The sequence below is a fragment of the Acomys russatus genome, chromosome 22 (assembly GCF_903995435.1).
Source record: "Acomys russatus chromosome 22, mAcoRus1.1, whole genome shotgun sequence".
Lineage (NCBI taxonomy): Eukaryota > Metazoa > Chordata > Mammalia > Rodentia > Muridae > Acomys > Acomys russatus.
The window spans coordinates 7328632-7340751 of NC_067158.1; the positions used below are offsets into that span (position 1 = coordinate 7328632).

Genomic DNA, 12120 nt, shown 5'->3' on the forward strand with positions numbered 1-12120 from the left:
TCCGTAGCGGAGCCGAGTTCAGCCCCTGGGCGCGGCACCCTCCCTAACCATGGCGGGCGAGTTGGAGGGCTGCAAGTCCCTGAGCGGGCTGCTGAGCGGCCTGGCGCAGAGCGCTTTCCACGGACACGCGGGTATCACCGAGGAGCTGCTACACAGCCAACTCTATCCGGAAGTGCCCCCGGAGGAGTTCCGCCCCTTCCTGGCGAAGATGAAGGGAATTCTTAAGGTACGGTTGTTCCGCCCAGCGCCTCCAGCCTTTCTTGCAGCCCCAGACCCGCCCCCAGCCTCGGGCGCGCCTCCCCAGCTGGGGAGCTGTTGCGCCCTTTGCTTTAGGGACACACACTTGTGAAAACCTTGGGGTTTTTTTTTCCCCTTAAGACGTCTCTGTGTCGGTGGTATAGGTAAGCTTCGAGTTTTCTCCGTTCTGGACTTTTGTAAGATTGATGGTTACAGCCTGGGGGTGGGGTGGGTGGGGTGGGGTGCACGCCCCTCATCTCCGCGCTGGGGAGGCAGAGGCTCGCAGAGGGGCTATGTGAGTTCGAGGCCAGTCTGTTCTACATAGCAGGTTCCGGTACAACCAAGCCAGCCAGAGCAACTGGTGAGACCCTTGTTTAAAGAGAAAATGAAGAGTGTGCTTGCCAGCTTGCCTGGGGTGTAGAAGAGCGTCAGAAAGAGGTGATTGGTGAGATAAAAGATTGATTACCCGGAGTAAACACCATTAAAGCAGTCTTGGTGGTTAAGAGTGTGTTTACCAAATGGGACTGTCATGAAAACTATGAGAGGGAAACGTAACAGGTGATATTAACTAAAAAGATTTATTTTTATTTTATGTATATAAGTATGGTACTGCCTTGCATGTAAGTGCACTGCACACTTGCCTGGTGCTTGAAACGGTTATAGGCCATCTTGTGGTGGCCCAGAACCCAGGTCCTCTGCAAGAGCATTTAAGTGCTTTTAATCTCCGAGCCATCTCTCCACGCCCCACCCCCCACTGTCCTCCCAATCCCCGTTTTCAGATAGGAATCTTGTAGCCCAGACTGGCCTTGAACTCAGTCTGTAGCTGAGTTCCTGATCCTTCCACTTCCCAAGTGATAGAATTACAAGCATCTACCACCACACCGTGTTATGTGTACCTGTGTGTGTGTGTGTGATGCATATGAAGGCTAAGGGTCTGTCTACCCTGGTGCCTTGCACCATCACTCTCCGCCTCTGGACCTGGAGGACTGGCTAGACCAGCCAGGAACTCCAGAGATCTGCTCGTATTTGCTCTGCTGGTGCCCGGCCTTTTCATGGGTCAGAGCATCAGAACCAGGGCTTGATTGAGCTATCAAGCTGGTTCCTGTGATTTTTTTTTTTTTTTTTAGTAGATATTACTATTAAAGTATATTCAAAGTATTATCATTCAGTAAGCACTACACAGGGCACTGCTTTCACAAAGTCCTTATTTTTATTTGCTGAGCACTGGTGTTTTGCCTGCATGTGTGTCTGTGTGAAGGTGTTGGAATTCCTGGAGCTGATGCTACAGACAGTGGTGAGCTACCACGTGGGTGCTGGGGATCAAACCTGGGTCTGGAAGGGCAGCCAGTGCTCTTAACTGCTGAGTCATCTCTCCAGCCCCTTCACAAAGTTTTTAAAAGATGATGTGCGTTTTACATGTAAAACATTTAGTTCCAAGTAGCCACATGTCAAATGGTTAAAGTGGTCACATGTGGCTGATGGCCACTATAATAATTGGGATTTAGACCAGAATTAACCATAGGACTGCATCTAGAGCCAACATGTAAAAAAAGAAAAACTGTAAAAATAATGCATACATAGTGAGACCGGCGTGGTGGCGCAGGCCTTTAATCCCAGCACTGGGAGGTAGAGGCAGGAGGAGCTCTGTGAGTTTGAGGAGTTCGAGGCCAGCCTGGTCTACAAAGTGAGTTCAGTACAGCCAGGACTACAAGAGAAACCCTGTTCAAAAAACCACACCCCCCCCCCAAAAAAAAACCCAAAACAAAACAAAAACAAACAAAACCATTCCGAAGAGTAGAGCATTGGGCTGAGGAGATGGCTCAGTTGGCTGAGTGCTTGCCATGCATGTGTGAAGGCCTGCGGTCCAATCCCTTGGAGCCCACATAAAGAGCCTGGTGCCTGTAATCCCAACCTTGGGGAATCAGAGACAGGAGGTTCTGGAACTTACTGGCTAGCCATTCTAACCCACGTTTGTTCACTCTAGGGTCAGTGGAGACCCACTGAGAAAGTGGGAGGGAGCCAGGCCGTGGTGGCGCACACCTTCAAACCCAGCACTCAGGAGGCAGAGGCAGGCAGATCTCTGTGAGTTCAAGGCCAGCCCAGTCTACAAAGTGAGTTCCAGGACAGCCAGGGATACACACAGAAACACTGTTTTGTAGTGTTCCCCCTCCCCTCAAAAAAGTGGAGGGAGCTGGCGTGGTGGTCTCCTGTGGGTGGCCTTATTTGTAGGTTCCACAGGCATCATCCCACAAGGAGGGTCTCCCATGTTGGGCACTTGTGTTATGCCAGAGTGAGGAGGACCTGGGGGTGGGTGGGATCTTGGCCCCTTCAGAAGGGACAGAGAATGGAGCTGGAGGTCTCTTTCCTTGTTGACATGCAGCCACTGTTTCGTCAGTCAGGCTCTGGGCCTGCTCTTCCATCCATTTCTGGAAGTCATCTTTCATATTCCTTTTGTTTCCACTGTCTTCCTCACAGACCTTCAGAGTCCCCGGTAAGATATATGTAGTAGTAGTAACAATAAAGCTACTGCTACTCTGCCCTTTCCAGGCCCTCCTCCCTTTTTAGACAGGGTCGCATTGTGTGGACCAGGCTGGCCTTGAACTTACTCTGCTTGTTTCTGCCTTCTGCATGCTGGGATTGAAGGCGTGCGCACCATGGCCCCCAGCTTCCGGCAGGCTTCTTGAAGATGCTCTTTTGCTGCTTTTGAACAAAGTGATTATTCTAGACTTCTCTAAGGGTAGGTTTATGGGATAGCAGACGTGGGGTAGGAAAAAAGAGCCTGAGTTCGAATCCCTAAAACTCACATAAAAACTGGATGTGTCGGGGCTGGCGAGATGGTTCGGCAGTTAAGAGCACTTGTTCTGGCAGAAAATCTGGGTTTGGTTCGAAGCACCCAAACGGTGGCACAAAACCATCTGTCACTCCAATTGCAGGGACTCCAACAACCTCTTCTGGCTTCCTTGGGCACCAGGTACACAAGACATACATGCAGGCAGGCATAATACTCGTACACAGAAATTCTTTTTTAAAAAGTCTTAAAACAAGCCGGGCATGGTGGCACACGCCTTTTAATCCCAGTACTTGGGAGGCAGAGGCAGGTGGATTGCTGTGAGTTAGAGGCCAGCCTGGTCTACAAAGCTACACAGAGAAACCCTGTCTCAATAAGCAAACAAACAAACAAACAAACAAGTCTTAAAACAAAATAAACAAACAAAAACAACAGTCATGTAGTGTGGGGAAACAGGAAAATTCCAGAAGCTCAGGGCCAGCTACAAACACCTGAGATTGTCCTCTGACTTCTGTATACACTGTGATATACTCAGTCCTGCAGGTCACACACATGCACCCATGTCATACACACACATGAATGTGTGCATGCACACGTACATCACACATCCATACAGGAAATGTTGAACAGTACAATTTGGCCACGCTATGACAGTATATAGTAACGAGTGCTTGTGCATCAGGCAGGAAGTGAAGCATTTACTCCTTTAATCCTGCTGGCATTCTGTTTTTTTTTTTTTTGTTTTTTGTTTTTTTTTTTTTAATATTTTTATTTAATTTATGTGCATTGGTGTGAGGGTGTCAGATCTTAGAGTTACAGACAGTTGGGAGCTGCCATGTGGGTACCGGGAATTGAACCCGGGACCTTTGGAAAAGCAGACAGTGCTCTTAACCACTGAGCCAACTCGCCAGCCCGGCATTCCTGTTTTGAAGCAGGCTATACACTTACCTGTACATGGTAGTAGACTTCACGTCTTTTCCTAGATAGTCATGTTCTGCATAGAGGGCGCTCATTAACAGTCTCCTTTGTTGTGCCGAGGATCACACCCAGGATCCTGTGTTTGCTAGGTAAGCTTGTAATGCTGAGCTAAATCCAAGCCGGAGCCCAGGGGCCAGGTTCCTTACTACCTGGCAGTGTGATGTGCACCCTGTTTCAGGTTCCTAACTTGCACATCGTTTCCAAATGTTATGCACTGTTTTCCTGTCCTTTGTACTGGATACTCCTTTCTATGTGGAATGGAGTCCTTCCCTTTCCTTGTTTGGGACATTAGCACACTAGGTTTACCAGTTAAACACAAAAACAAACAGTTCATCTGCTTTTGGATATCTGAAGCAGCCTGTTCATTCATACATATGTGCGTGTGCGTGTGCGTGTATGCGTGTGCGCGCATGCTTGTGTGCTATGGTGCACATGTGCAGGTCAGAATTATAGGAGTCAATTTTCTGCGCCACCATGTAGGTTCCGAATTCACACATGCTTCTTTTTAGCAGCTGTTGGCAGTATAACCATGGATGTGACAGGTATTAATTGGTTTTAAGAGCTTAAAGTGTTTAACATTTGAACATTTACGTAAAGATAACCTCACCTCAAGCATCTACTCTTAAATTCACAATGTTAATATTTGAAAATAACATGTATAAATTAAGTTGGTTACTTGGTAGCTAGCTGGAAAGATGGCTAGCAGTTAGGACACTCTCACATTTGCAGATACAGACACACATGCACACATGCACAGGCACACACCTTAAAAAAAATTATCAATAGGTTGGGCTGGTGGTACTTTTTTTGTTTTGTTTTGTTTTTTTGAGACAGGGTTTCTCTGTTCAGCCTTGGCTGGCCTGGACGTGCTTTGTAGACCAGGCTGGCCTTGAACTCACAATGACCCATCTGCTTCTGCCTCCCCAGTGCTGGGATTAAAGGCGTGTGCCACCACGCCCGGCTGGTACATTCTTTTTAACCTTAGCAGCTGACAGGCAGATCTCTGTGAGTTCAAGGCCAGACTAGTCTACATAGCAAGTTCTAGGCCAGCCAGGGCTATATAGTGAGAACCTGTCTATAAAACAAGGGACATTAGTGTTTTGTACTTTTGAAGAAAGTGTTCTTTCTAGTAAAACATAGATATAATCTATATTTGGAAATGTTGTTCAGATTCAAGATATAAAGATGACGTGAATATATTAATAAGTATAATAAAACATCACAGTTTAAGGTAAATTTAGTTATCACATGAAAACTCAACATAATGAAAGCTAGTTTAAACTGTATGGAAAATAACACCAATAACACAATGCCAAGAATTGTAACAGTACAAGACAATAAAATACTGACCACCTGCCTCTATCTTTGTTAAAGCCACTGGCTTTTGTAGCTTGTTTGGGAATTAGATTGAGTCGCCATGCCTTTCCTTTGTAATCAGCTTCCTTTTGAGGATCTCGGGGTATCTGAAGGACACGGTGTTAGGTTTTTATTCTGTAGTGGTATTTGGCTATTGCCAAGCCCGGTCTTAGAGCCTTGGACCCAAGTGATGCTCCCTCGGCCTGGCTCAGGTCCTGTGGCCCTGGCTCTGTGGGCCCGGACTGCCGCCATCTTCCCTTCCTCGCCTTGAACTGTGTCTCTCGTGACCCTTTGCTCCCTGTTTGTGAGATTTCTTCCACCTGTGTGGACTCCTCCTCTCAGACTCCCTGGTCCTTTTGGAGGAGTGGTATGGACCAGGGTGGCAGCTTCTTGGCTTGCCATAGTGCTCTTCGTGGTGGTCCCTCCTGTCCCTCCTGTCTGAGGTTTTAGCCGAGGAGCCAGTCCAAGGCGGAGAGAGGTGGATGTCTCTGTTAGCATCTCTAAATTCATTGTCGGGGTCTCTGAACACATGAAGGAAGTTGCAGTGCTTTCCTTTTGGACACTTCTGCGTTTCGAATAAACCACAAATTGCAAGTTTCCACCGGGTCACTGGACAGAGCTCACACTGGAGCTGCCGGCCTGCGTACCATCTTCCGTTAAAGAGCGAGAGGGCCGCTTGGCACTCTTCTTCCGACTGGTACTGCACATACACATTGCCCCGCAGGTGAGGCTCCAGGTTGCAGCTCACCTTAAACTGGACCACTTTCCCCACGCTCTTGAACTCGGGCAGGACATCGAGATAGAAGTCCAGGAACTGCTGATAGGTCTCCTCCTCGCTGTACTCCAGGTTTGCGTCCGAGTCATAGTCATCCCTTCTGCACTGTTCCATTCCGAAGGTGGTAAACATGCTTTTCACGAGAAGGGTGCGACTTGACGTGGGGAAATTGTGTCTCCGTGAACATCTGTTACCGAATCTGCAGGCTCCCGTTTTAATATAGAACGGGCAAGTGGCTCGGTATTTCTCCAGTCTTAAATCCTCGGGTGGTTCTGGGTTTTGCCACGAGCCATCATTCTCAGCCTGGTCCAGCATCTTCTGCAGCGCCTGCTCTCTTTCCCTCTTCTCCTGTAGCTTTTGCGCCTCCTCGTCTCTCCTTTTTTTCTGTTCCTCCTCCCATTCACACTTTATCTGTCTCTCCTGCTCTTCCTTCTGTTTCCTAGCGGCCTCCTCCTTTTCCTTCTTTATTCTGAATTCTTCTTGCGCCCTCTCCTCCCTCAGCAGCCACTCCTCATGTAATTTTTGCCGCTCCATCTCCATTAACGTCTCTGTAAGTTCATTACTAGAAACGTCGTCGTCCTCCTCCTCTGGTGGGGCTTCGAGATCTCTCATCCGAGCCATATCCTGGCGCCGTTTCTTGCGTTTCTCTTTCCTCAGGGCGGCCCTGTATTTCTTGTGGCTGAGTTTCTTGGGAGACACCGGCTCCTGGGTCGCCATCTCTCCTCAGAGCACGAGCCCCTTCCTAGGTATCGCGATATCTTCTCTTTCTCGCAATGTGGATTGAAAATCTCGCCCACCACCAAATTCTCCTATTTAATGGTAAACAACAGTTACAAGCGGGCACCGTGCATCTTAGCTGGGTTTCTTTCCCCACCAGCCTAGAAAAGTTGAACCAGCTAAGTCACGATGGTGGCGGCAACGCAGGACACCAACCAGCAGTCGTGCATGCGCATTCGCTAAGTCAAAGGGAGGGGGGCGCACCGCTCCCCCGACCGAGACAGGGTTTCTCTGTCTTAGACTCACTTTGTAGACCAGCCTGGCCTCGAACTCGCAGTGATCTTCCTTCCCGAATGCTGGGGTTACAGGCAGACGCCACCGCTGCTGGCTAAAGGCCAGTCTTTGCGTTGGAACAAACTTGTCTGGCAGGTCTACGCAGTTACCCGTTTATCCGCGTTTTCCCGGGCTATCGGCAGTAGGACAGGCTTGCGCATTGCCTGAGACAATTTAGCCGCGTTTTCCCGGGTTATCGGCAGTAGGACAGGCTTGCGCATTGCCTGAGACAATTTAGCCGCGTTTCCCCGGGTTATCCTCAGTAAGGACAGTCTTGCGCATTGCCTGGGTCAATTTATCCGCGTTTTTCCGGGTTACCCGCAGTAGGACAGTCTTGCGCATTGCCTGAATCAATTTATCCGCGGCTTTCGGTTATCTGCAGTAGACAGGCTTGCACATTGCCTGAGCTTTGTCGCCCCCCAGTGGTGAGAACACAAGGTAGTGCCACGGAGCCTCCCGGGCTCTTGCATGTGGGTGCTGGGGATAGAACATTTTCATGTTTGTTCGGCAGAGGCTTTACAAGCAAAGCCATCTCGTGGGCCCCAGCTCGTCACGCTTGTGAAAAGTCTGAAATGTGTTTTTTGGTTTTTTCGAGGCAGAGTTTCTCTGTTTATCCTTGGCTGTCCTGGACTCACTTTGTAGACCAGGCTGACCTTGAACTCACAAGTGATCTGCCTGCCTCTGCCTCCCGAGTGCAGGGTGGCCCTGGGCTCACTGGGTAGCTCAGGTAGGATTTGAATTTTCAGTGACTCTTGCATATGTCTCTTGAGAGTTGGCATGACACAACATCTTGAACTGTGGGCCCAAAAAATGGGCCGATAAATACAAGAGGGCATTCTTTTCGGTTTTATCTATAAGCTGTAATTTTATTTTTCTACTGTAGGTGGCAGTAGAATATTGGTTTGCTAACATGGTGCAGGAATCCACAAACATGTTTAAATTCTTTTTCTGGAATGTTCTAGTTGAAAACATGCTTTTGCTGGCTATTTTAATAATAATTTTATGTACAACAAGAAATCTAAACATTTGGCTTGACATTTTGAAATTAAAAAAATTATTTTTAAAATAACTTGTTTCAGTGGGACTGGAGAGATGGTTAACTTTTTTTTTTTTTAATTTGAGCTTTTGTTGTTGTTAACTCTTAATACAGTGGTTAGAAGCTCTTGTTTCAAGGTCATGTTTGGCTTCATAGTAAGTTCAAGGTCATCCTGTGATACACGAAACTCTGAGTTTCAAAGAACACTATCAGGAGCCAGGCATGGTGGCACTTGCCTGTAATCCCAGCACTTGGGAGGCAGAGGTGGGTGGATCTCTGTGAGTTCGAGGCCAGCCTAGACCAGTCAAGGAGAGCAAAGGCTGCACAGAGAAACCCTGTCTAGAGGGAAAACAAAACAAAACAAAACAAAAACAAACACCAGGACCAGCAAGATGGCAAAGCAAGAAAGGCATTTGCTACGAAGCTTGCTGACCTGAGGCCTGAGTTAATCCATAGAACCTCCACCAGCACAGACATTTAAACATGAATAAAAAAGAAGTTTAAGGCAGTCTGAGGTACATAGTGAGACTCTTCGAAAGCAGCAGCAGCAACAAAACAGATAAGAGCTCTCACACACCGTGGCAGTGGCCTGGCTGGTGGTTTTGTCAACTTAACACAAGCTAGAGTCGTCTGGGAAAAGGAACTTCAACTGAGAAAATACCTCAGTCGCATCGGCCAGTAGGCAGTCTGGTTAATGACTGCTGTGGGGAGGCCTGGAGGAGTGTGGGCAGTGCCACCCTGGGCAGGTGGGCCCAGGCTGGGTAAGAAAGCAGGCTGGGCAGGCCTTGGGGACCAGTGTTCCTCAGTGGCCAGCAGCTTTCGACTGTGTTCATCTCAGCATGCACGCCTAACTCAGTCAGTGTAAGAGGGCATGCTGCAGGATAAAGAGACCCCAGATTAGAGATTGAAATGGAGACTTTGGGTAGTTAAGAACTGTGAGATTGGGGCTGGAGAGATGGCTCAGCGGTTAAGAGCACTGCCTGCTCTTCCAGAGGTCCTGAGTTCAATTCCCAGCACCCACATGGTGGCTCACAATCATCTGTAATGAGATCTGGTGCCCTCTTCCGGTGTGCAGGTGTACATGCAAGCAGAACACTGTATGTGTAATAAATAAATCTTTAACAAAAAACCAAAAAACTGCGAGATTGGACTTTGTGAAATTCAATAAAAAGAACTGCGAGGTTGCTATCTACTGTTCTTTTTTCTTTTCTTCCTCTTCTCTTTCTTTTTTGTTTGTTTTCTTTTTCGAGACAGGATTTCTTGTGTAATCCTGGCTGTCCTGGAACTGTCTTTAGCCCAGGCTGGCTTGGAGATCTGCCTGTCCCTGCACCCTGAGTGCTGGAATTGAAGGCATGCGCCCCCACCTGGCCTGCACGTGCGTAAAAATTGGGGCAGAGTCCTCACCCTCTCTTGTTTTATGTCTTTCCAGACAGGGTTGTTCAGTGTAGCCTTGGCTGTTCTGGAACTTACTCTATAGACCGTTGCAGGGCTTTTGCTCTTGTGGTTTAAATATGTTGGCTTTCAGCTGGGGCAGTCTTTCTGCCAGCTCATCTACATTTTCCTAACGTCTCTGTCATCCCAATCTTCCTATGTGGTTCTTCCTGCCTGATTCCAGCTCTCTCTGTCTCACTTCTGGTATCTTCCATGTCTCTAAGTATCCAGTGGGTTTAGCTCTCTGCCTGGAAGTCCCGCCCCTGCACTTCCTGGCCCAGCCCTGGGCTGCCAGCTCTTTAGTATACAAAAAACCATATTCCAGTCTGAACCGATTAGCAGCAAGACAATTCCCAATCCATCTCATAGTGTTACTTTTGGGAAATGGGGGCTGCCAGACTTCATCTTCTGGAACACACACAAATTTCTACAGCCCTGGTGATGGGCCGTAGAAATGACAGTACCCAAATCCTGCCAGCACTTAGCTCTCTGCTGGCACAGAATCAGTAATTAAAAACACAGGGTGAGCTAGGTATGGTGGCGCACGCCTTTAATCCCAGCACTCGGGAGGCAGAGGCAGGTGGATCACTGTGAGTTCGAGGCCAGCCTGGTCTACAAAGTGAGTCTAGGACAGCCAAGGCTACACAGAGAAACCCTGTCTCGAAAAACAAAACCAACAGCAAAAAAACAACACAGGGGTGAACCGGGCGGTGGTGGCACGCACCTTTAATCCCAGCACTCGGGAGGCAGAGGCAGGTGGATCTCTGTGAGTTTGAGGCCAGCCTGGTCTACAAAGTGAGTCTAGGACAGCCAGGGCTGTCACACAGAGAAACCCTGTCTTCAAAAACCAAAAACCAAACCAAACCAAATCACCACCAACAACAAAATACCCCCAAAAAACAAAAACAAAACCCAACCAAACAAAAAATACTGAGGCACAGCTTCTAAATGTAAGGAAGGTCACCCCAACAGTAGACCAGGCTGGCATCGAACTCCAAGACCTGCCTCTGCCTCCTGAGTTCTGGGGTCAAAGGTGTGCACCGCTCACTACATCTGACACTGGGTCCTTACGCTTCTAGAACATTTGCATTTTATAGCAAGGTCTGGGTAGGCCTGGCAGCTACCCTGTACTAATTTACTGTAAAGTCTGGAAAGAAACCCCTGACCCAGGTGTGAAGGTTCAGGGAAGGTACCCTATGTAAAGTAAGATTTACATCTGTTTTGCTTTAGTAAGACAGAGTCTTATACAGCCCAGGCTGGCCTTGAACTCCCAATCCTCCCGCCTCAATGTCTTGGGTGCTGGGATTATAGGATTTGGGATTCTATACCAAGCTAAAATAAGATCTGTGTAGAGGCATGGACTAAGTGGCATCAGCGCAGTGTGGGGACGAAGGAAGAGGAGCAAGGCTTTTCTAGGCAGAGGCCCATAGGATCCGGATAGAACGGCTAGTTCTATCCAGAGACAAAAAGCCTTCAGTACAGGAAGGAAGAAGAGTGAGCAGGAGAAGGGGACAAGTGTGGAGGGCACAGAGAAGCAGAAAAGACGAGGCCTTCATCTTACAGACCTTGTACACCATACTGAAGAATCAGAACCTAAATTTGCAAGTCTAAAAAGACCTGACAGGGCTCCACTCCCTCCCCTCTCTTATTCCCTCATAGGGATTTGAACCCAGGCCTCACAGTGCCAAGCCTGTGCTCGGCCACAGAGCCGCACTCTTGGCTCTTTTTGGTTTCTTTTCTTTTTGAGACAGGGTTGTAGGTATCCCTTGCTGGTCATGAGATCACTAATGTGGCTGAAGGGGAGCCTGAGGTTCCGAACCTTTTGCCTCTGCCTCTGAGGACTGTGGTCACAGGCAGGCACTGCCACCACCCCACCCTGCCTTAACCTGGTGCTGAGTCTTGAATCCAGGCTTATGTGCATGTTAGGCAAACACCACACTTTTGAAACATTTCTTTATTATTAGTGTATAGTAATTGTGCAAAGTTATAAGTGTTTGACAGGTCATTAATGCTCATTACCTTAGTTACGGTTACTATTGCTGTGAGAAACACCGAGACTAAAACCAAACCGGGGAGGAAGGGTTTCTTTCAACTTACACTTTATGGCCCACATTGCAGGGGACTCAGGGCAGGGAGTCAAGGCAGGAAGTGACAAAGAAGCCAGCGAGGAATGCTCATTACTAGTTTTCCTTATTGCTGGCTCAGACGCTTTTTTATACGTCCCAGGACCACCAGCCTAGGAGTGGCCCTGCCAGAGTGGGCGGGGCCCATCAATCATCATTCAAAAGAATTGCCCATAAGCTTGCCAACAAACCAATCTGCGGGGGCATTTTTTAAATTGAGGCTCCCTTTCTCGAAATGACTCTAGCTTGTGTCAAGTTGGCATAAAACTAGCCAGTATAATACGTATATAACTTATTAGCCATTCCTTTGTACAATACTCTGGTTTGTTTCTAGTTTAGGGTTATT

General features: G+C 48.1%; 2 protein-coding genes across 2 annotated transcripts in view; one reads left to right on the forward strand and one right to left on the reverse strand.

The window, feature by feature from the left end:
• The window catches only part of Commd1 (copper metabolism domain containing 1), an 83865-nt gene continuing 71745 nt past the window's right edge, over positions 1-12120 (forward strand). Inside the window, exon 1 of the mRNA XM_051164971.1 lies at positions 1-226. Coding sequence (XP_051020928.1) covers positions 50-226 — 177 coding nt within the window. The 5' untranslated portion in view covers positions 1-49. The remainder of the gene's footprint in view (positions 227-12120) is intronic.
• On the reverse strand, positions 5463-7116 carry LOC127205701 (U2 small nuclear ribonucleoprotein auxiliary factor 35 kDa subunit-related protein 1-like). Its single transcript, XM_051164956.1, has one exon. The coding sequence runs from the start codon at positions 6849-6851 to the stop codon at positions 5568-5570; it is 1284 nt and encodes a 427-aa protein (XP_051020913.1). The 5' UTR covers positions 6852-7116; the 3' UTR covers positions 5463-5567.